Source organism: Thunnus thynnus, chromosome 8, assembly GCF_963924715.1.
Source record: "Thunnus thynnus chromosome 8, fThuThy2.1, whole genome shotgun sequence".
Taxonomy (NCBI): domain Eukaryota; kingdom Metazoa; phylum Chordata; class Actinopteri; order Scombriformes; family Scombridae; genus Thunnus; species Thunnus thynnus.
Genome location: NC_089524.1, coordinates 11287856 through 11309814, shown reverse-complemented (window position 1 = coordinate 11309814; position 21959 = coordinate 11287856). Strand labels below are relative to the sequence as shown.

At 39.1% G+C, this 21959-nt stretch overlaps 1 protein-coding gene across 1 annotated transcript; it reads left to right on the top strand.

Annotated features, from left to right (window-relative positions):
- Window positions 1-488: 488 nt before the first annotated feature.
- On the top strand, window positions 489-21959 carry pla2g4ab (phospholipase A2, group IVAb (cytosolic, calcium-dependent)). The gene is made up of 19 exons (XM_067596465.1): window positions 489-819; window positions 2439-2543; window positions 5415-5496; window positions 5774-5922; window positions 6161-6274; window positions 6838-6875; window positions 7485-7629; window positions 9056-9192; window positions 9629-9851; window positions 10205-10319; window positions 12834-12971; window positions 13060-13149; window positions 14169-14234; window positions 14770-14900; window positions 15045-15156; window positions 16605-16789; window positions 16891-17080; window positions 18379-18536; window positions 19563-21959. Exons 2-19 carry the CDS (start codon window positions 2526-2528, stop codon window positions 19713-19715), a joined length of 2244 nt encoding a protein of 747 aa, XP_067452566.1. The 5' UTR covers window positions 489-819; window positions 2439-2525; the 3' UTR covers window positions 19716-21959.

Here is a 21959-nt window from a genome sequence, read left to right as displayed (position 1 = left end):
ACGACTGTATTTCAAGATATCATTTCAATTAAAAAAAGAGATCCGTTTTTGCCATCTTTTCAATCGCCGGACGTGTAGAAATAAAACAAATATGATGCATATACTGATGCATGATAAATATTGTATCTGTTTAAGAGATGACGTCTAAAATTAGTATGACTACGTTTCATGATAAGGGTTTCTGTTGGAATTAAATCAGGCATAACTTTATCTATGTTTATTTTCATGTGAAATGAATAATGTCTTATGATAACCGGGCTTCATGATAACATTAATGGAAATACTTCATGAAGAAAGCCACAATTATATAAAATTACAGTTGTAGCCCACCAAATCATCAGACAGTGGAAACGACCCAAAACGGAAGTTTACTAATAAGCATAACTATAGAGTCAGCGGTGTGTCATTTCGAAGCAGAAAGTTATTTTCATTACAGTCAGTCTTTACCTTTATGCGCCCTCACGCGGACACCATTGCGCACTTATTGAGAGGCGGAGACCAGCTGCAGCTTCCCCCCGCTGAGTCAGCTTCTGACTCTTCCACGGAGTTTTCCGTACTTCCTTCTTGCCAGTAAAATATCTTTATGTCATAAGGAATACTTTTTTTGTTTTCGTGTAGTCGGCTTTAATTAGCCTGCATATTATCTAACTTAGTGTGATACCGCAGAACTGCGTTCCTGCTGACTGCCGAGTGTGTGTATTGTACATCTGCCGAGAAACTGAAGCACCTCCTCCATCTTCAGTTCTACAGTGGTGGATACTCTCGAACAGCATGACACAGTTTTCAGGATTTGTGAGTTGATAGTGCGCTCCTGCTAAGGTATGTTACCATTTCTTTTCTTTTTGAAGACACAATGTTATGTTTAAGGCAAATAGGACTGGAGAGGAATATGGAGAGGAAGGTCAGTGCCAGTGACTGCGAGTTGTGGAAGTTTAACCAGCGTCCTCTTGAACAGTTGACTTTACGCAACGCAGAGGACGAGGAAACTAAAATCGCGTCAATATTAGGACTCAAAGAACATCAACACTTTATTGATGCCTTTTGTAATAGCCTGTATTCAGTGTGAAATGAGTAAAATACTGCAGATCAGTGTGAACAAATGCACTTAGTCGTCGTTAAGAAAATAACATTTAAATTCCTGTTTTGCATGTATAAAATGCTTTATATCATACTATATGTTTACATAACTGAAAATTAATAGTTTACACTACCAACTATACTGTCTTACATTATTTATTATTGCATGTCACACAGTCAGGCCTTGTCAGTGTTGACCTTATTCTGCTTAGCCAAAAAAAGAATCAGGCAAAACCTGTTTACAGGGGCCTAATAACAAGTTAGTAGGAGATACCCTGTAATGACTTTTCACTGTAATATTTCTTTTGGGAAATGCACAGTGATTCATAGAAGTAGCCTTGTGAGATTTTTTCACTTCCAACCTTTATCTTGTACGTCTCAGGTACACGTATTCATACAGTAGGAGACACCAGTATACCTTTAAAACCTATAATTACTCCAACTGTTTTGCATCATGGCTGGTTGCTGTGTGTCTCTTTCACATTCTACATCCTCATATAAAAAATTGTGCTGTGAGGACTCTGGGATATGTTGGCACACACACAGGAATCAACAGGCTGCATGCACTCATTGTATGCTGCAGAACAAGGGCAGTGTGAACTGGCACTTTCGAAAGTTGGACCACTAATGCAAACTACGTGACCAGTTCTGTGAACACAGTGACTCTCTACGTGCTCTCAGTCCCCTCAGTAATAATACGCTTTGGTGAACAGCTGAGAAAAGGCTCACTGACCTTGATGTGCTATCCCAGCACACACACACACACACACACACACACACACACGCACACGCACACGCACACACACACACACACATGCATACACACACACACAAACACACACCGTATTCAAATTTCTTATCAACATATGTATATTTAACCATCGTAAAGAGAAAGGCTCAATGTTGCTAAAAATAATTGTCTCACCCCCTCTTCTGTAAATGCACCCTGCTGCTTCCCTGCTGCACATTATACTGTTCACTATGTCATACACACACTATCTTTGCTCGGTGAGATTGGCCATTTGACATCAGACATACATCTTTTTTTACTGGCATCTTTCTCACAAACTGCACTCACTTTCTCACAAACACCGGACTCAGTCCTCCTATCTTGGGTTTGTGGCTCAGCACACTTCCTACCCTGTCAAGATGCAAAGGACTTCACTGATATTTCTAAAGCAGTTCTGGCTTATTTAAGACGGTATCCTTCTTCAAGAAATTACAGTAATAAGTCTGATTGTTGAGGCTGTGACAGCTGCGGTCAAATGTGGATAAATGTGCTTTTCTCATATTGTTTACTTGTTATCTTGCAAATTGTGATCAGTGGAAAACCTGTTCAACCGATATGTTTCATCTTCCAGGCTCTAAATGTTTCAGTTCATGACTGAGATGTTCTCCTGAGTTAAAGTTCACATCTTGTCGAAGGCTTACTCTACTGACGGCAGACAATGGCTTCCAATATAATTGTGAGTATGGACATAAGTACAATAAAGCCAATAGAAGTGGGGAGGTTTTTGTTGTTTCAATTAATGTACTAAATAGTTCTGTAGCAGGCATTATCTTTTTGATTTTTGAGCAATAAGCATGAAGGAATTCTAAGCATTTTTGGACAAACATTGCACCAAACATGTCAACTTCACGGCCGTGTTTATTATCACTGTGGATTTTACAAATAGCAAACATGAGCATGAGATAATGTGTTTGATATCTGCATTCACAGCCCTGTAGGACTATAGGACATCTGTTAAAAGTCTCTCAACACTTACTGTTTTAAAGGCTTGTGTATACTGAGTTGAAACCAAATTGTCTCTCCTGCATTACTACAAAACATACAAGAGACCTTTATAAGAAAAGCATCAGAGGCTAATGTGTTCCTCATGAATGGTCACACCTTAAAACAGCTGTAAACATGAACAGATGTCTGAAATGCAAAACAACTTCTGTTCTTAAACCAGCATGGGATCAGGGATGGGTATTCATGGAGGACAAAGGGGACATTTCTTTAAGAGATTAATGTACTCCAAAACTGTTTGAATTTCAACTTATATGTTGCATGTTGTCTAACATTGGAGACATTAGCACAGACTGTTGTGTAGCCTATATTTTAGCATGTTTTTGAAGTGAGCATTTTGCCATTCTAATGTTATTCAGATGGGAGAAAGTAAATATTGATCAGTGTGAACACAGCCAGGAAATTAATTTCACACTTAATGTGACATTCAGTGTCTGTCTGCCAAAATCCTCAGATGTTCTCACTGAATGACACATGAACCTGTTGTGAATCTGCTTACATAATGTGCAAATGTATATATTTCTCATGCATTATAGGTTATACTCCTGATTAGCTGTGTGATTTGTATCATCCTGGATACCATCGCTCCTTTTAAAATCATGCATTTTAAACCTAAATCTGAACCATGGTTGAATGACACCATGTGTGCTGTCCTTTGACATTTTAAAGGACAGCTGCTGCAGATATCAGAAAATTGTCAAAGCCGAAAAGACAAAATATTTTTCTGAAATTATTTTAATAATTGTCACAAACCTCATATTTTTTTAGTACCATTAACGCTATTCTTAATACCCCCAATCTGCTTGTCTTGATGTTTTCTCATAAACCTGTGAAAAACTCCCCGACTTTCCTTTTTGACAAGATTGCTATCATTAGAGCACATATCGCACCCCCTTCTTACGACCCATCCATCACTGTCACTTGCTCTGTTGTTTTTAACCAGTCTGAGCCTGTCTCTTCAGTTCAAATCTTTAGCTTGTCCCACAGATGTTTTGCCCCCTAACCTTTTTAAAGAGATTTGTGAGACTATTGGTGTTGTACCAGCAAATTCTAAGCATGCAGTAGTGCAACCATTGATCAAAAAAATCTAATCTGGACACTTTGGTTCTCTCCAATTTTAGGCCAATTTCCAAACTGTTTTAGAGGAAGTTGTATGCATACAATTGCAATCTTTTTTATACATACATTGCATTCTTGAGGTGTTCCAGTATGGTTTTAAAGCCCTTCACAGCACTGAATCAGCTCTTTTAAAAGTTTTTAACAATCTTTTATTAGCTACTGACTCTTTCACACCTGTATTCAACACAGTAGACCACAGTAGTCTCATCTGTCACCTGGAACGTTGTTTTGGCATTAAAGGAACTGTTGTGGAGTGGTTCAGGTCTTACTTGTTGACCGTGTTTCCTCCTCAGCGCCTCTCCCTTGTGGAGTCCCTCAGGGTGCTATTATCGAGCCAATCCTTTTTTCCCTTTACATGCTCCCCTTAGGGTCCATTCTTAGAAAATATGGTGTCTTGTTCCACTGCTATGCAGATGACGCTCAAATTTACCTGCCTTTTAAATGGAAAGATATAATTAAAACCATTGTTGGACTGTCTCAAAGACATCAAAGCTTGGATGACCTTACATTTTTTAAACTATAATTAGAGTAAAACTGAAGTCCTGATATTTGGACCCGTTAGTGCCTGTGAGGCCCCTTACATGGATCTGCGTTCCCTTGAACCATGTGTAAAACACACAGTAAAAAATCTGGGTGTGATAGTGGACGGTGATTTTAAATCGGACAAACAGATAAACTCAGTGATAAAATCTACTTTTTCCAGCTGAGGCTCTTATCTAAGGTCAAGTCCTTTTTATCATTACATGATTATGAAAGGGTTATATATGCTTTCATCTTATTCCGACTTGACTACTGTAATGCCCTTTATGTTGGTGTTAGCCAGGCCTCCCTCTCACGCTTACATTTAGTCCAGAATGCTGCAGCTCGTCTTTTAACAGGAACACACAAGTGAAAACACATTTCCCCGTACTGGCCTCCCTTCACTGGCTACCTGTATGTCTTAGGATTGATTTTAAGATTTTATTGTTTGCCTACAAATCATTTAGCTCAAACCTATCTCTCTGACCTTTTACAACTGCACATCCCATCAAGGTCACTCAGGTCCACTGACCAGTTGCTTCTGGTTGTCCCAAGATCAAGGTTGAAACACAGGGGAGATCGTGCCTGGCCTCTACACTGCATGTTTTTAAATCCCGTCTTAAAACACATCTTTATTCCATGGCGTTAAACTCAGTATGAGAGTTGCCTTTCTTTTTCTTATGGTCTTATTGCTTTTAGTGTTTTATTGTCTTTTTATTGTTTAAACTGGTCGTTGTGTTTTTATTGTGTTTTATGTTTTTTGCTTTTTTCATTGTACAGCACTTTGGTCAACTGTTGTTGTTTTTAAATGTGCTTTATAAATAAATTTGACTTGACTTGTATAATTTGATATTGGCTCACGTGAAGCAGTGACACTAAACTGACCTGAGTGACTGTTGTATTGCAGGTGGAACAACAGTTCTCTCACAAATTCACAGTGAAGGTAGTTCGAGCAGAGAATGTCACCAAGGGAGCGCTGGGTGACCTATGTGAGTCTGAATACATTTCTTGCTTCTTTTGCACATGATTCTTACATTCACACATATTGCTGCTTCAAGTTATTCAAAACATGCTGTGTGCACACAGTAGGTAAATCTATGTATTTGTGTTATTTTCTCCAAGAAAAGGTCTCCAACAAGAATATAGTTCACCATCTTTATTTTTGCTGGGTAGGGGGAAACTGTGAGTTTGGGCTCTGTTGCTGTTTAGTTACACTGTAGGGAAACAAATCCTAATAATTCAGTTTGTGTGTGTGTGTGTTTGCAGTGGATACACCAGATCCGTATGTGGAGCTGTACATCCCGTCAGCTCCAGAGAGCAGAAAGAGGACAGCGCACATAGACAACAACATCAACCCAAAATGGAACGAGACGTTTCAATTCATATTAGACCCCAACCAGCAGAATGTCCTGGAGGTAAGAACTGCATTTTCTGGTCTAATTTAGTCCAGTATAATCTATCCCAGTACAGAGGGGAGGGATCTAGTGGAGCGTAAACCCACATTAACAAAGTTAATCATTATTTTTATGAGATTAATTAATAGTATGATCATATAAACTATCAGAATGACTCGTGCCACATTTTTTTTATATTGATAGTTGTTTAACTAGACTGTTGTGACAACTGTACACTTCTGTTGTTTATTTCAATCAGCTAACATTAATGGATGCCAATTATGTGATGGATGAGACACTTGGAACGTCATCCTTCGACATCAGCAAGCTCAGAGTAGGCCAGACAAAGACGGAGATTTTCCTCATTGGCAAAGTAAGACATTTCACCTTCACATTAAACGCATGTAGTGCAGGAAAGTACTGTCGACACTTATAGAAGCTTAATTTACATTCTCGTTAAGATCCCACGGCCTCCAAAGAAATTAGATATATCAAGATTGATCACAAGGAAATGTGTATGAAAAGATGAACATGACACCTTTCATTTTTCCATTTGATATAATGTTGTTGTTCAGCTTCAGTGAATCACTACACACTATACTGCATGTGTATGGAGGCCAAAGTGTGCCATCAGAATAACTCTAGACTTTTTTGTTAGTTAATCATAACAGATTAATTAATTGATACATTTTCAATATATATAAATAAAGTAATGTATATAAAGATTGATTTCATTTCTATTTAAATAACGATTGCAATGATGCAAAAAGGTTTTAAACTGACCTTTATTGACCACTGACCATTCTTCTCTCTTTTCCTCTTATTTTCATTTTTTTTACCTTGTTCATTCATTCTTTTTGCCTGTTGACAAAAACACCAACCACAATCAACAGCTCCTTCACTGTACCATAACCACATATTTCATTGTTTTGACAGGCAACCAAAGTATATTTAGAGATGTTACTGGAGATCTGGTATGTATTCCAATTACTATCAATCATCTCAGTTATTTTAATTTAGCGATAAAGTGATAATTGTTAGTATTCACTCTGGCATCAACCTAAAGGCCCTCATGTGAAATGCAATACAGGTAATATCTAAATTATGCTGTATGTACAAATGTGTCACAGGTTCACTGGAATACACTGGAATTCAACTACTGTGTAGACAGGAATTCACCTGTAGCAGTGCAGAAACTAAAATTAGAACTGAAAGTGGTGTGGCTCCGGATTAACAGGATACTTGTTAAAGCTAATATACAGTTAAAATGCATCATAACTCCCATTGTATCACTGCATAGACGATAGTGATAAGGTTTGGAAATTCCATACATGTTTAAAGGTTTACTAATTATGAAAAAGTGAGTTGTAAGAGAGGTTTAAGGTTATGACTGTTTGTCTGTTGACATATGCTTGTCATGAGATTATTATGAGACATCTTATCTGACCTAAAGATCACTTTCGACATCACCAGTAGTATTCCACAGACTTATCTGCCTCTCAGCAGAACATGTGAAAGGTATTCACCTTCCCACTATCAGATTTCTATCAGAGAATCTTATATTTCATAATTTGTGTGTACAGCACCAATCTTGACCTGCGGTTCAGCCTGGCCCTGTGTGAAAAAGAGAAGCAGTTCAGACAGACCCGCAGAGAAAGAGTGATGCTGGGCATCAAGAAGCTGCTGGACATGGAGAAGCCTCGTTTCCTCCCCAGCTCTCCAGAGGAGGTGCGTACAGAGCAACAAAATATTTTAAAATAGAATAAATATGAAAACCTTTTTCAATCATTTATGTAAATTAGTGAGTTGATTCATTTATTCAAGCACTCAACTTCACCATCCTGTTGTCCTTTCCTACGTACAGTACAACGCTGGAGTAGCATGTGGCATGAAAAATTAATGGCTGCTGTGAGCTGACAGAAAGCCATTCATGTTTCATTTTCTTTTAAATCAGCCAATTGACTCATACTTAAAGAAATAGTTTGACATTTTAAGAAATTTGCCTAATTGCTTTCTTGCAAAGAATTAAATGAGAAGCTCAATACCACTCTCATAACTTTCTCTAAAATATGAAGCTACTGTACGGTCAGCAGCCGTTAGCTTACAGTAGTTTAGCACAAAGTCTGGAAACAGCCTGGTTCTGTCCAAAGTTAAAAAATATCTTAAATCTAGAAACACCTTTATATATCTCCTCAGTTTGATCAGTTTACACTTTGTTTTTTTATTCCCCAAAATGTCAAACTAATGCATTAATAAATAAGCCACAAAAGTGAAGCGAAGTGACTCTTTGTCTCACTGCGACATATATCCAACACATCTTTTTCATCGTACTGGTGAAAAAAAAACTCTCTTATTCATTCTTATTTATGAAATGTAGCGTTTATTAGTGAAAAAAATGTGCAATAAAAAATAGTACAAATAAAACTTGTGCAAATCTTTGAAGTCTGTTGCTATTGGTAATGTAGCCAGACTTGCTGCAGACTTGCTGACTTGCCAATTTCAAAACTGTGAATGCACTTTTTCACAAACTGTGTTCTCAGTCTATAATAACACGTCTGCATTTCTCACACTGAGAAGTGAGGCATGCAGTGAGCTCTATAAGCTTCACGCTCTGCTCCCCCTGCTCTGAGCTAAGCAAAGTTTCAGTTTCTCGCGAGTATAGTTTTGGCTAGACGCCCTTGGGCCTGGCTGTAATCTCCAACCAAGCCTGCTCATGTCTTCAACTTGTGCCGGAAACTCCAGAGGAATTAGATAACCAGCCGCTTTCCACTATGCTCTAACATCACATAACTCGATCTCCATGATGGGTCTTGTGGGACAAAGTTTGTCAGAATATTCATAACTTACTATAAGAAGAACACAGACTGCAGACAGGAAACAATGTTGCACAGTGACAATTACGAAATAGTTGAAAATCTGAAGGGATAAGTTTAAAAATGTTGCAAAGGTGTGACGCAACTGGCATGGCTCCTTCACTGTATAGAGGCAAAGGAGGGAAGTTACTCAAGCTGAAAGAATGAGATAGAAAGAATGTGAGACTCATACACTTGCTGTGTAGTATGTAATTATGAGATTAAGTACGCCTCTGTCTTCCTCTCATCATTACTATCTTTTTGTGTATATATATGTGTGTGTATACGTATGTGTGTTACAGGTGCCAGTAATAGCCATAGTGGGTTCAGGAGGTGGTTTCCGCGCCATGGTCGGCTTCTCAGGTGTGATGAAAGCCCTGTTTGAGTCTGGGGTCCTGGATTGCGCCACTTATGTCGCTGGTCTCTCCGGATCCACCTGGTCAGTTTTACTTCCTCTCTTCTCTCTCTTCTCCTGACCCCTTTTATTTTTAAAGGCACTTTCTGTCTTTTTTATCTTCCTCTTTGTTGTCACTGCCACATTTCTTTTATCTTACGTTCTCTCTGACTCTCCTTCGGTGTTGCCTCCTCCCTCCTCTGGCAAACTTTCCTGCCTTCCTCTGCTGGTATGAAGCTGTCATCAAGCGAACACTTCTGGCTTATTTCAGTCTCCATCTTCATGTTTGTGGAGTGACTTATTGGATTTGACTTCCTTACAAGTACAGTAAACCGCTATGGTGTCATAAAGAGCAGAGTGTGTTTTTTAAGCATATATTGAGTGACACCAGAACATTTCATCTTAGATTTACATTTGTGCAATACGTCTTTCTTTCTCAATGCTTCATTGTGTCTATCCAATTCTCTTTTTATCCCTGTAGGTACATGTCCACTCTCTACTCCCACTCGGAGTTTCCAAATAAGGGCCCAAAGGAGATCAACAAGGAGCTGATGAAAAGAGTAAGCAGTAACCCGCTGAGGCTCTTGCTTCCCCAACACATCACCAACTACATCCAGGCCCTGTGGAGCAAAAAGGCCTCAGGGCAGCCTGTAACCTTTACCGATATCTTCGGTATGCTCATAGGAGAGACGCTTATACCTGCGGTAAGAGCCGTCTGAGAGCTGATGTTTGTTTTAATTTCAATGGAATTCCTTTTTTCTCTGTCTGCTTATCGTTCACCAGTATATTAGCTTTTTCCCGTAAGTCCATGTTTCATTTCCTCTCTTTTCTTTCGAACTGTTCTCATCCTAATTTAAACTTTCTATTTTCATTTCTGTGCAGTCTTTCCCTGTATTTCAATTTCTACTTTCATATTTTACTTTCACATAATCGTGGGAGTCACAATGGAACCAAATTCTGGTGTTGTATGTGAGAATACTGTTTGAACATCTACTTTACGTGTGAATAAATGAATGTGAGTGTAAATGATTGAATAAAGACCGTTCTATTCAATCAGAGGATGGACACCAAGCTGAGTGAATTTCAGGAGAAAGTAAACCAGGCCCAGAGTCCCCTTCCTCTCTTCACATGTCTGCATGTCAAGCCAGATGTTTCTGAGCTCATGTTTGCAGGTAAATATCTGTCATTTTGTGAGTATTTGCTTGTGCTTTTATTAAATTGTGTGTTGCATGTACTCTATGTCCCTCACAGAGCTGTTTTGCATATGTAATGAGTAACTAGAGTTGATCAGATGAGCTTGGCCACATGCAAAATAACCAAGCGATACATATTTCCTTATAATGCTACTCTGCTACCACAGAGAGGATGTGTCATGACGTGGTGGGCTGTCGTGTAATGACTGCTCTGTGGTGACAGATAGCAACTGTGTTATATCAAGAAACCGAGTAGAGTGCACAAGGCCGTAACAGACTCTGGGTTAGTCCCATGTTGTATAGTACTTCCTCAATGTTGATGTAGCCTGCACAGCTACAGTGCAACATGCTTCAGTGGAACTGATAATTTGAATAGAAAATACAATCAAGTAATGACAAAAATCTGTCATGTTTGATAGATCAACAAGTCAAGATGTGCTTATGAGACTGTCTGATTATGTTTTAGTTTAACTTGATGTTTTGCCAAAGGTTCCAAGAAAATCTCATCACAGTAGCTGAAATACCACTTTAATCTTCATTCCATCGTTCATTGGAAGATGTTACGTGCGTGACTCTGTCTTGGTGCTAACTTCAGGAAATGTTCGCATTTACAAATGACTTGAATTGTTGTCATAGATGTTTGTTTGACGCATGTTGTTCAGAAGCACAAAATGACTGCTCAGCTGTGTGGGTTTCAATTCTTGGATAGATAGATCAGAAATTTAAATAAACACACAGTAGCTCAAAAAGCCATAGAGAACACCTTCATTGTGAGGTATGAAGCATCTCAGCATCTCACCCACAATCTGACACTCGCACTGTTACTGTAGCAAACCACAAGCAGTCTGTTTGTTATTTCTTTTGAAGAGCCATTATTGTGCAGTATCACTTTGATATGCATTAGAATAAGGCCAAACTCATTCCTAATCTACAATCACGTTGTTTTTTTTAATTTTATTTCTTATCATCAAATATCAATCAAATTCCCTGTTTCTTTATGACTGAAACAATGGAAAATAGTAAGCTCAAGTAAAGTTCAGTTGTGAAATAATCTGCACATTTAAAAGGCAATTATTGGCTAAAAGGTGACAGAGGCTTGAGTATTCCATTGTATATGAATATATCTGTGTGTATTGTTTGTGTGCATTTGTGCAACTGTTTTCACTTGCATGCCTGAGTGTTTGTGTGTATGCAGGCGCCTCACAGCAGCGGGTGTTACTGGTGTTGCGACACCCGTGCTTTTACAGAAATATGATGCCACTTTTTCCTATGGTCATTGATGAAATTAAACTGAGTTCCCCATATATGAAAACCTATTGGTCAAGTTAGAGTCATTAAACAGACATCCAGCCAATCACGGCTGTTTGACCAACCCATCGGGCCAGGGAAGAATAAAGAGTTTAAGGAAGGTTAAGTTGTGTGCGTGCGTTCAGACATGGTGCTTCTCTCACAGCTATTTAATACTAGGAAATAAGGGCAGTTCTGCCCTTTGTTATTTCTGACACTGGTTTTCAGTAGAGTACTGTTTTTGTAATGTGAAAGCTGCTGTGTTCTTGCCAATTTCACCCACTGACTCAGTTTTAAGTAATGGGTATGGTTGAGCTGGACAATGTAGCTCAGTTTTCATCTTGTTGTTTATCATGGATGAATGAACTGGCCCTGGAGCGGAATTGATCTTTGGGCCATATTGACCTCCGGTTCCTCCCACTCTCTGTGTATTGTTCTGTTGTGAACTATCAGACAGGTACAGTGCACACTGTACACACAGTGCAGACAACACAGAGGCCCAACCAGCCAGTACTGCTTCTGTGGAATATTATGCCACCCTGGGCTTGCTGTGTTAGTTTAGTTTGGTAATTTGATTAAATATTAATGTTGGAATATGCAACATGTAAGAAGAGAGAAGTAGATTTTTACACATGACCCCTTTGTAAGACAGGGCCTCAAGAATTGATAAAAGAGAACCTACGGTGGCTGCGAAACTCACAAAAAACGCAAAAGGTCTTCTCTAGAGTCGGTGTTTGGTTTTTCCATTCTGGGCTACTGTAGAAACATGACACTGCAACATGGCGGGCTCCGTGGAAGAGGACCCGGTCCCTCTGTACTCTGTACACACTGCACCTTTAAGAACGTTCAGTTTTGTCATTCAAATAAAGTTTTGTTAATTCAGACTCAGCTGCTGGAGACTCTTTTTTAGGTCTCAAGGAATTTGATTCCCTGAATTTTGACTTGAAGGTGTCCAGTCCAGGGATACAGACAGTGTTTGCCCATGGTCTTATATTCAGTGCCTCAATATGACATTTTCAAATCTGCGCAAGAGATTAGACAGTAACTGCATATGCTAACTGTACATACATTGCATTTTTAGAGATCAAAAACACCTTGGTAACTACAGAGCAGACACAGCGGTCGGTGACAAGTGCTTATTCAAAATATGGCGTACGTGTTCCAAAAATGTTTCTGTTACATTAACACTGAAGTTTCAACTTGCAGACTGGGTGGAGTTCAGTCCTTACGAAATTGGGATGGCAAAATACGGCACCTTCATGACCCCTGACTTGTTTGGAAGCAAGTTCTTCATGGGAACTGTTGTGAAGAAATACGAGGAAAACCCTCTTCATTTTCTAATGGGTGAGCAACATGTTTTCATCGACGACCACTGAACACAACAGTCAGACTTTTGCATATCATATTTAATAACAGTATATTTGTGCATCAGGTGTGTGGGGCAGCGCCTTCTCGATCCTGTTCAACAGAGTGTTGGGGGTCAAAGACACAGCTGGTGGCAGCACCATGGAGGAGGAGTTAGGTAACCTATCTCTGTTTCTCTGTTTCTCTTTCTGTGTATTGTACAGTATAACTTTTGTTCTTTATGCATCAAACAGCACAGTATACACAGAAATACTGGAATAAGCTATTAGTATAGTGATGTAAAGTAACATAATTTTCAGGTTCTTTTGAAAAATTTACAAAAACTGGCCAAATGGACAAAGTTTTGTGCACTTACATTACAACAAAAGAAATATTTTACATACTTGTGAATATATTCTTTATTGTTTAGGAGAAAATGTGTTTCTTACATCCAAAATATGATTTACATGATTATTTTCCTTGTGTAATAATATATTTTGGAATTGTGGACCTTGAGACTAATCTCATATCTCATCATAATCTGAAATATGTGTTTTTAGTCATGGTTACTTTATGTAAGTGAGCATACGTGTCTCCAGCCTTAGTCTTTGGTATGCATTGATCCGTTGATAAGATAACAGGTATGATTTGAAAACACTTTCCTGTCACACCCTCTTACTGACACTGGCATTCAGTTATGTCTGAGATCCCACTGTTTGTCTTTTCTTACGCTCTTTCTCTTTGTCTCATGACACCAGTAGGTATCTTCACACCTTTAAAATGACCTCACCAGACTGTAAATGTGTATTTTGTGAATGAGTCTGTGTGTTTTTTGTGTGATGTTACCACAACAGTGAAGGTATCCGCTTTCTGTGATTGTTCTGACAGCTCATCGGATGTTTGCTCTGGTTGACTGTATTTGTTTGGGGTGACCTTTTAAACACACCTCTGACAATGCATCGGTTGTACTTAAGTGCTAAGAATGTCTCCACCCAGTTGAAGAATGCATCAGTTTATCAGATGTATTGCATTTCCGCCAGGGATTATTCTGACAGCAATAAATAATAGACAGTAAATTTGATAAGGTCTAAAAAACATTCTGTTAGGTGCAGTGTTTGTCTGTGATGATATAAATGAGATTAACAAGTTTCTTTTGAAGTTGTAACCTGATGAGTGAAGCTGTCATGTGTCTTACAGAGCAGATCAAACCACAGCACATCGTTGGAGAAGACAGTCTGGACAATGAAGACGGGCCACGTCAAGGTGAGCTGCATGATGCATGATTCATAGGCTCTTTAATGTGTAGTATAATTAAATTTGTTGAAATGAAAATTGTTTGTATCCTTGAGTTCTAACAATCGTGTTGATGTATGTCCTTCATCATGAAACACTTGCCAAAGCAATTTTTTTCAATACATAAAATTATCCTTTGTTTACATCCTTGTTTGCAAACTCGCAGTCTTTTTCTCCACCGCCGTTGTTGGCACATTACTAAGTTTCTTTGCACAGTACCGCCGCCAACTGTTGATCAGTGGAATAGCTTGAAACTAGTGGCAGGAATGTGAATTGTGTTGACTTCATCCCTGTGTACAACTACTGGTGCAAAACTCCACAGGGTACATTTAAGTAACCTCATGTAGCCTAAATTCAGTTGCAAATTGTTCCAGTTTTATTGCAGAAAAAGACACACTTCCTGAGCCACAGTTCAATTCTTTGTAATTGCAAACTATGTTGAAGGATGGCTCCTCTGGACAAGGCATGCTTAATAGTATTTCTCTCTCACTGTGTTGGTGTTCAGGTGGCACAGAGAACCCGGAGGCAGAGGAAGAGTACCATCGCACTGCTCAAGCCAGCTGGGTTCAACGAATGGTCACGTCGCTCTTCAGTGACTCTGCCTTGTTCAACACAAGAGAGGGCCGGGCCGGGAAGGTACCTGGAAAATGTTTACTGGAAACCATGAAAATATTTAACATGCATGTGCTCATGCTTTATTCTAGTTTCACCTTTCCTATATTCAAATTCACAACAACCTGCCTTTTTTTACCTCCATACCCCATTTCACTCTCTAACCAGGTGCATAATTTCATGCTGGGCCTGAACCTGAACACCAACATCCCGTTCTCTCCCGTCACTGAGGTCACGTGCCACGCCCCTAGTCCGGAGGAGGAGGTGGATGCTGTCACAGGTGAGATAGATAAATGCACAATTCAATGCTTCATTTTTACAATAGCCACGCAAATGAAAAACAGGCCAGGACATGATTATTTTGCATATTGTGGTTTTGAATTTCCAGTTTCTTGATCATCTGGTCTGGGACTGTTTAGGAACTGTAGACAGTCACAATAGGAATGATAATGAAATACAGGGAAATGGATAATAATAACTGAGCAGTACCCGGTGGTTTAATGTGCAAGTAGATGCATGTGAGTCTAATTATAGTTTGGGTTGTGTATATCAAACCTTACCCACACACAAAATATATTTTAGTACTGACCCCATACTGACCTTTACACTGATGTTTGTTGTAAAAATAAACTTGTTCTGTTATGTTAAAGCACCATAAATTGACTTTTTGCCACCACAGGACAGTGTAAACTGTAAACACAACACTGACACTACTTTCACCATAAAAAGTTGTTGTAGTGAACACAAACAATTGCCTATATACACATCTAGACATGGATCACCATTGGCATTTATTTGGAATTGTGTTTCCTCCTGATGACTAGAAGTCTAATATTCACTCTCTTTTTGGCTGTTTTGGTCTCTGCCAAGTTATGAAGTTAATATCTGGCTCTATAACTGCCAGCTAACTTTTTCTGTCTGCTGCTTGGTGCTGGGCAGGTAGTGTACAGTTGGTTTATCAGAGTTTTTTTCAGTGAAAACAGCTGCCGGCTGTGGCTGGAAATAAATTTGATGACTTAACAGTGAAACTTAACGGTGACCCCATTCTGCAGAAATATTCAAATGCACTATTCTTAGAATGGGTGAAAGTAACACATTTATACTGCATGCAAAAAACTGCATGGTGTTCACCATAAACTGCATGAGATTAGCATAAAGTGGGCATGTCTGTAAAGGGGGGACTCATGGGTACCCATAGGAACCATTTTCATTCAGATATCTTGAGGTGAGAGGTCAAAGGACCCTTTTGAAAATGGCCATGCCAGATTTTCCCTCACCAAAATCTAACCTAACCTTGGAGCGCTATTTTGTCCCCTTCCCGACAAGCTATCATGACATGGTGGTACAATGGATGCCTTAGGTCTTCTAGTTCCATATGATAACAGTATCTTCACTGTAACTTTAACACTGAGCCTGCTACAGCCTCTGAAAGACAGTAATGTCGGCCAAGGACGCCGGCGTCCTTGGGGAGTTTAAGAGATTAAAACATGTTTGTTAAGCAGACTAAGGAAGTTAGGCAGACAACAGGCACTGCAATGCAGGTGTGGTATTGGCACCAGTATGAACAATTTTTAAAAATGATACTCAGCCGTACTCCCAGTCAAAATTACATATGTGAGTCACGAAATCAGCTGGGTTAGTTGTGTGGAATAAAATGTGCGTGCAGACAAAGGCAGTTTCACAATAATGTTTCATCATCATTTAATTAATTTGGTGGAATTTTTTCAGACCCAGATGAGTTTGATCGTATTTACGAGCCTCTTGATGTGAAGAGCAAGAAGATCCATGTGGTGGACAGCGGCCTGACCTACAACCTTCCCTACCCCCTCATCCTGCGACCACAGCGTGGTGTTGACCTCATCATCTCTTTTGACTTTTCTGCACGACCCAGCGACTCCAGTCCCCCATTTAAGGTCAGAGTCCGACTTTATGCACAGTCATGAATTGCTAAAAATGATCAGTGCAAATGGAGAATCAAGAACAAAATTTCATAAATTGTAAATTTACACCTTAGGAGCTCCTGTTGGCAGAAAAATGGGCTCGAATGAACAAGCTCCCATTCCCCAAGATTGACCCCAAAGTCTTTGACCGAGAGGGCCTGAAGGAATGCTACGTGTTCAAACCAAAAAAAGGCGAAAAGAACTGCCCCACTGTCATCCACTTTGTCCTGGTCAACATCAACTTCAGGAAATTCAAAGCGCCTGGTAAGTGCATGTGCATGTGGTGAGGTTTCCGCCGCATATGTGAGAGGGAAAATATGCCAAAACAATCTGGATTATTATAATAATGCTGTTTTACTGGCATGGCATATGAGGCATCTCTTCCGCGAAGTTGCACTGGAGTTCAACCATATTCAGTAAACCGTGGACAGCTTTTCATGTCTAGTCAGAAGCCGGGCCCCTCATCTGAGTGACCCTCATAAAAAAAAAAGTCTCTGCTCAGGGTCAGCGTGGTTAAGTAGTGGAAATGGTGTGCCTGTCTTTAAGCACACCTGCATTTTGCTGTGTGTGTGTGTGTGTGCACGCACACACAGACGGGAACCACAGTGCACTCAGTGTTTTATGAGCTGTCTGGGTGAATTATGGTTCCCTTAGGAGCCAAGTGGCGGTAGGGAATCTCTCAGTCCAGTGGGAGAGCTCTGTGTGTAAACAGGCCATACATCATGAGCCATACAAAGACACACTAACACTGCATCTCCAGCTCATCTCCACTCCAATGCCTCTTTACATTCAGTAGGTCATCTGCCTACATACTTCCGCTGTTTATGGACATTACATAATGGTTTTTGCACTCGGACCCAAAAGACGTCCAAAGGAATCACACTATATATGGACTTCCCCTCTGTGGAAAAGAAAGTTGGATACTTTAAGTCATTAGAGAATCAGTTCAGAATTGGACGCCTGCATTTTCCAAGCTGTAACTTTTTCCTGCACGTTGTCTTTCATATGATGATAGAAGTTTTCCACAAAAAGTAGCTGATGAATCCGACGTGACTAAAGCAAACTATCTTGCAATCTTACAATTAAATTATTCTAACAGCTTTGATTCTACTTTTATTTTCCTGTGTAATAAAGCACCATAAAGTTGTAAACTCATTGTTGCACGCCTTGTCTCTGGTTACAAAGAAATTAGAATAATTCATGTATTGTCTTCAATAGTAAATAAGATCAAATTTGAAGCAAGTAGGGTTGTGCTTCAGACACGCAATCGTTTTTTATTGCCTCAGTACATTTAAAACATATTAAAATTTTGTTAAATAAATACAAAACAATTTTACCTCAGGGTATTTATCTGTAGCTTTTGATCAAGAATTTGAAAGGTTTGAACTCAACTCTTTAGCCTTTGTTGATGGGAAGTGCAAAAAAAGGTGGTGAGATTGTTTTGTCAACCTCTGTTGAAACTCAACATATATTATATATTTCATCCTCGATACCAACTCTATGTTCATCCCACTGGATCAGTTTTTATTTATTTACTTTCATTCTTTCTTATTTATGAACAGGTGTTCCCAGAGAGACCGAGAAGGAGAAGGAGTTGGCAGATTTTGACATCTTCGACGACCCCGAGTCGCCTTTCTCCACTTTTAACTTCCAGTACTCCAACGAGGCCTTCATCCGACTCCATGACCTCATGGAGTTCAACACTCTCAACAACCTGGAGGTCAGTTCTGTCTTTACGAGATGTTTATTGTTTACAAAATTATTACAAAAGATTTCTGGCACCAAGCAACATCAAACAATAGCAATGTCTGCAGTTTATACTACAGACACTGGATGTGCCATGAAGGGATTATATAGTGATTCACTACCGCACCTTTACATGTTATGAATGATTTCAGTTTGTTGCATCATTCATTGTCATTCATGGTTAACCTCATGTAGTGTTGTCAATAGGGGAAGTTTTGCATTTTTGTATTGTCATTACCTAATTAGCAGTTTATTAAGCAACATTGAAAATTTCAAATTCCAAAGACCCGCCTTAGACCAGATGGTACAAGTCTTATTTAATGTCAGACTGACTTTCATTTACCATATCTGAATCACTCCTGCTGATTAAGGATTCAAATGTGATGCAACTTGAAGGTCAGCTTATTCGGACAGACCTGCACTGTCACGTTTTCCTGAATATCTCAATACTCAGCGCTAACATATGGAAAATGACATTCTTGCCTAAGTATCAACTCAATCAAATGGTATTAACATTATTATTTCCATTGCTGGAAAAATCCAACGTGTAGGCAGAAATTCAGAAGTCTGGAACCAGGCCACAAAGTTTCCTAAATCATCCAACGCTATTGAAATGTCCCCTACAGCATGAGACTTCAAACACATGAGCGCATCCTGATCTTTATATATTTAATAACCTGGAAGTCCCAATAATATTTCAGTCAATATTGCAAAAATGTTTTGTTTTCAAGTACCTGTCATCTCGCTTCTTTAAATAATAAATCTAAATATGAATAGACACTAAACACATCTTAAAACTAATGCACATTGTTGGATGATAAAGAAGACTCAAGTGAACCTTGAGACCTCTTCTTGCAAAAAAACAAAACAAAACAAAACAAAAAACAGGAAATATCCTTGTATTGAAATACAAATTAATAGATCTAGGGTAGCATTATTTTTCCTCATTGATGATAAAATATGGCATTTTGGAATTAATCTCTTCATTTGTCCCCAACAGGTGATTAAAGAGGCCATCAAGGACTGCATCGTGTCCCGGAAAGAAAACCCCTCAGGCCGCTCTCTTCCGTTCTCCCTCAGTGAGATCCCGAAGAAGAAATTTCTCAAAAGAGATCCGAAACCCTGGAATCTCCTTGGAAATGATAACCAGTAGCCTGATCTAAGGTGGAGACTTTGGATAAGCGGACTATAGGGATTTTTGTACATTCTTTTGGAAATGTGATCATATGTTGATCTCTTTTCTTTATGTTTTTACTCCTGAGGATTTGTAAAACTCTGGATTTGAGATAAGTGCCTGATAAAGGGATTTTGTAAAGAATCTTAATGTTTACTGATAAAAAAAAGTCTTGTGATTGCATTCATAGAAAAACACAGTGGGAATTTTCATTGTACTTTATCTAACAAATTTGACTTCTGGGAAACCTGCTTTTGCTGTCGGTTTTTGTTGACCACAGACAGATGATGGTTGCTTTCCCTGTGGTTATGAGAGAGACTGGATGTTGAAAATCAACACTTTCTAAACACTGCAATATGACTGGATTGTTGACTCCATCACAAACAGCAAGAGATTGTGAGTCCTTCCTTTTATTTTTGATACTTTCTGGGGATCTCTACCTAAACCATCTCTATGTTTGAAAGAAATGTCCACTTCATACCCCAGTGCTCATTTCACTTTCATACATCATGTGAATTTTCTACTGGAGCTGCAAAGTTCCCATTTCAAGTGGACACCTCTTAGCCTCAGCTCATGCTGCCGAGAGTTAAACATTTGCATCTTTAACATGATTTTATATGCAATCATACTGTTTCCAAACTTTGCTTTCAGCTATTTGAATGCACTGTAAGAAGCCTCACCTGTAGTATACCTGTTTGTCAGCTGAACTTTTTCCATCTCGAACGTGCGGCTGCAAAACATGCTATTCGCCATGTTTTTGTTTTTTCACCAGATGGCTCGTCTAAACATGTAATTCTGTTTGATAACATGGAAGAGGAGCTTGTAACGCTTGGTTTTGTTTGATGGCAACTCCTAAACACGCCAAGTGCACCCCCTCTCGATACCTCAAACATCTCAATGTTGTTTACCCACCTACAGGGAAGGAGCACTCCCTGCTTCTCTGTAGGGAGTGTCTCAAATTAAAGCCACCATTTTGGAAAAACAAAAACTTGATACCATGGAAACGGCCCCGCTACTTCTTTCCCTCTCTCTTTCTTTCTCTCTCTCTCCATCAGGATAAAGGTGTGTTTATTTTCCTGACCATGTTGTTTCAGGCTGCCTTTTAGATACCGGCACAGTTTGTTTTTCTCGGGCCATTTCCTCCTCCTACAATCCAACTTGCTGCAGGATTCCTCGAACTCCCCCATATGCTGAAGTGAAGCTTAGGTCAGAGCAAAGGAAGGCTGGGTGGAGTGGTGAGTGCAATGACGAGACCCACTTGCAGCTAGAGACGGTGGCTCTCGGCGGCACTCAGTGGAATTTTACACACTACTACCTACACCTGCAGAAGCGGAGGCCTGGAATCTGACACACTACACCTATACCTGCAGGGGCCCAAAGGCTGCACAGAAAGCAGTGGAATGTTACACTGAAGCACTTCCAACCCCTATATGCTCATTCTTCAGCCTCACTGGTTTGGAAGAAACTCAGAAAACTGAAAACAAAAAAAAGTGTTTTGCAGTCTTGCTGCAGGGATGAATGGGCGACAAACCTTTGCAACTTGCAGTTTTCTTCTTCTTTTTTTTTTTTTAGGAGATGATTCATGTCAGTTTTTACATGTTTATGTTTTATGTTGTTTTCTTTAAATAAATAGATTTACATTTTGGGGAAAGGCATTGATTAACCTTCTTGCTGAGCGAGAAGATCGATACCAGCATACAAAACCTTAACTGTATGAGATGAGACAAGAAAACTTTCATTTGTGACATTTAGAAGTGCTTGTAGCTAGATTTTGTTACCTTTGGACAGGCTAGCTGTTGCCCCCTGTTTCCAGTCTTTATGCTAAGCTAAGCTAACCAGCTCTTCGCTGTAGCCTTATATGTAGATTAAAGGACATATGGCATTATGTATTTTCCATATTTTGTGTGCAACAAAACAAGCAGGTCATTTTTGACACCCTGTAAAACTCATATTAGGCTACACTTTTTCATTTTTCTTTATAGCATTTGGCTGATTAATTTAGAAAGTATACAAGAGCTGTAGTATGTTTCTTTTTCTTTTTCTTTTTTTTTTTTTTTGTTTAATTACATTTTTATGATCTATGACAATGTTTACAAATGTGTAAGATGCTAAAGCTCTAGGGAATAAAGTGGTTTATATAAATACTGCTGTGATCATTAACTCTGTGTTATAGCTGATGAGACATGTGCATTGTAAAAATAAATAAATAAAAGAGAGATATTA

What these genes read in the sequence shown, in the direction of transcription:
- pla2g4ab (XM_067596465.1), top strand. An exon ending in TGAAGACGGGCCACGTCAAG is followed by an intron (nt 14,235 to 14,769) that starts GTGAGCTGCATG and finishes GTTGGTGTTCAG; the next exon opens with GTGGCACAGAGAACCCGGAG. An exon ending in ACACTCTCAACAACCTGGAG is followed by an intron (nt 18,537 to 19,562) that starts GTCAGTTCTGTC and finishes TGTCCCCAACAG; the next exon opens with GTGATTAAAGAGGCCATCAA.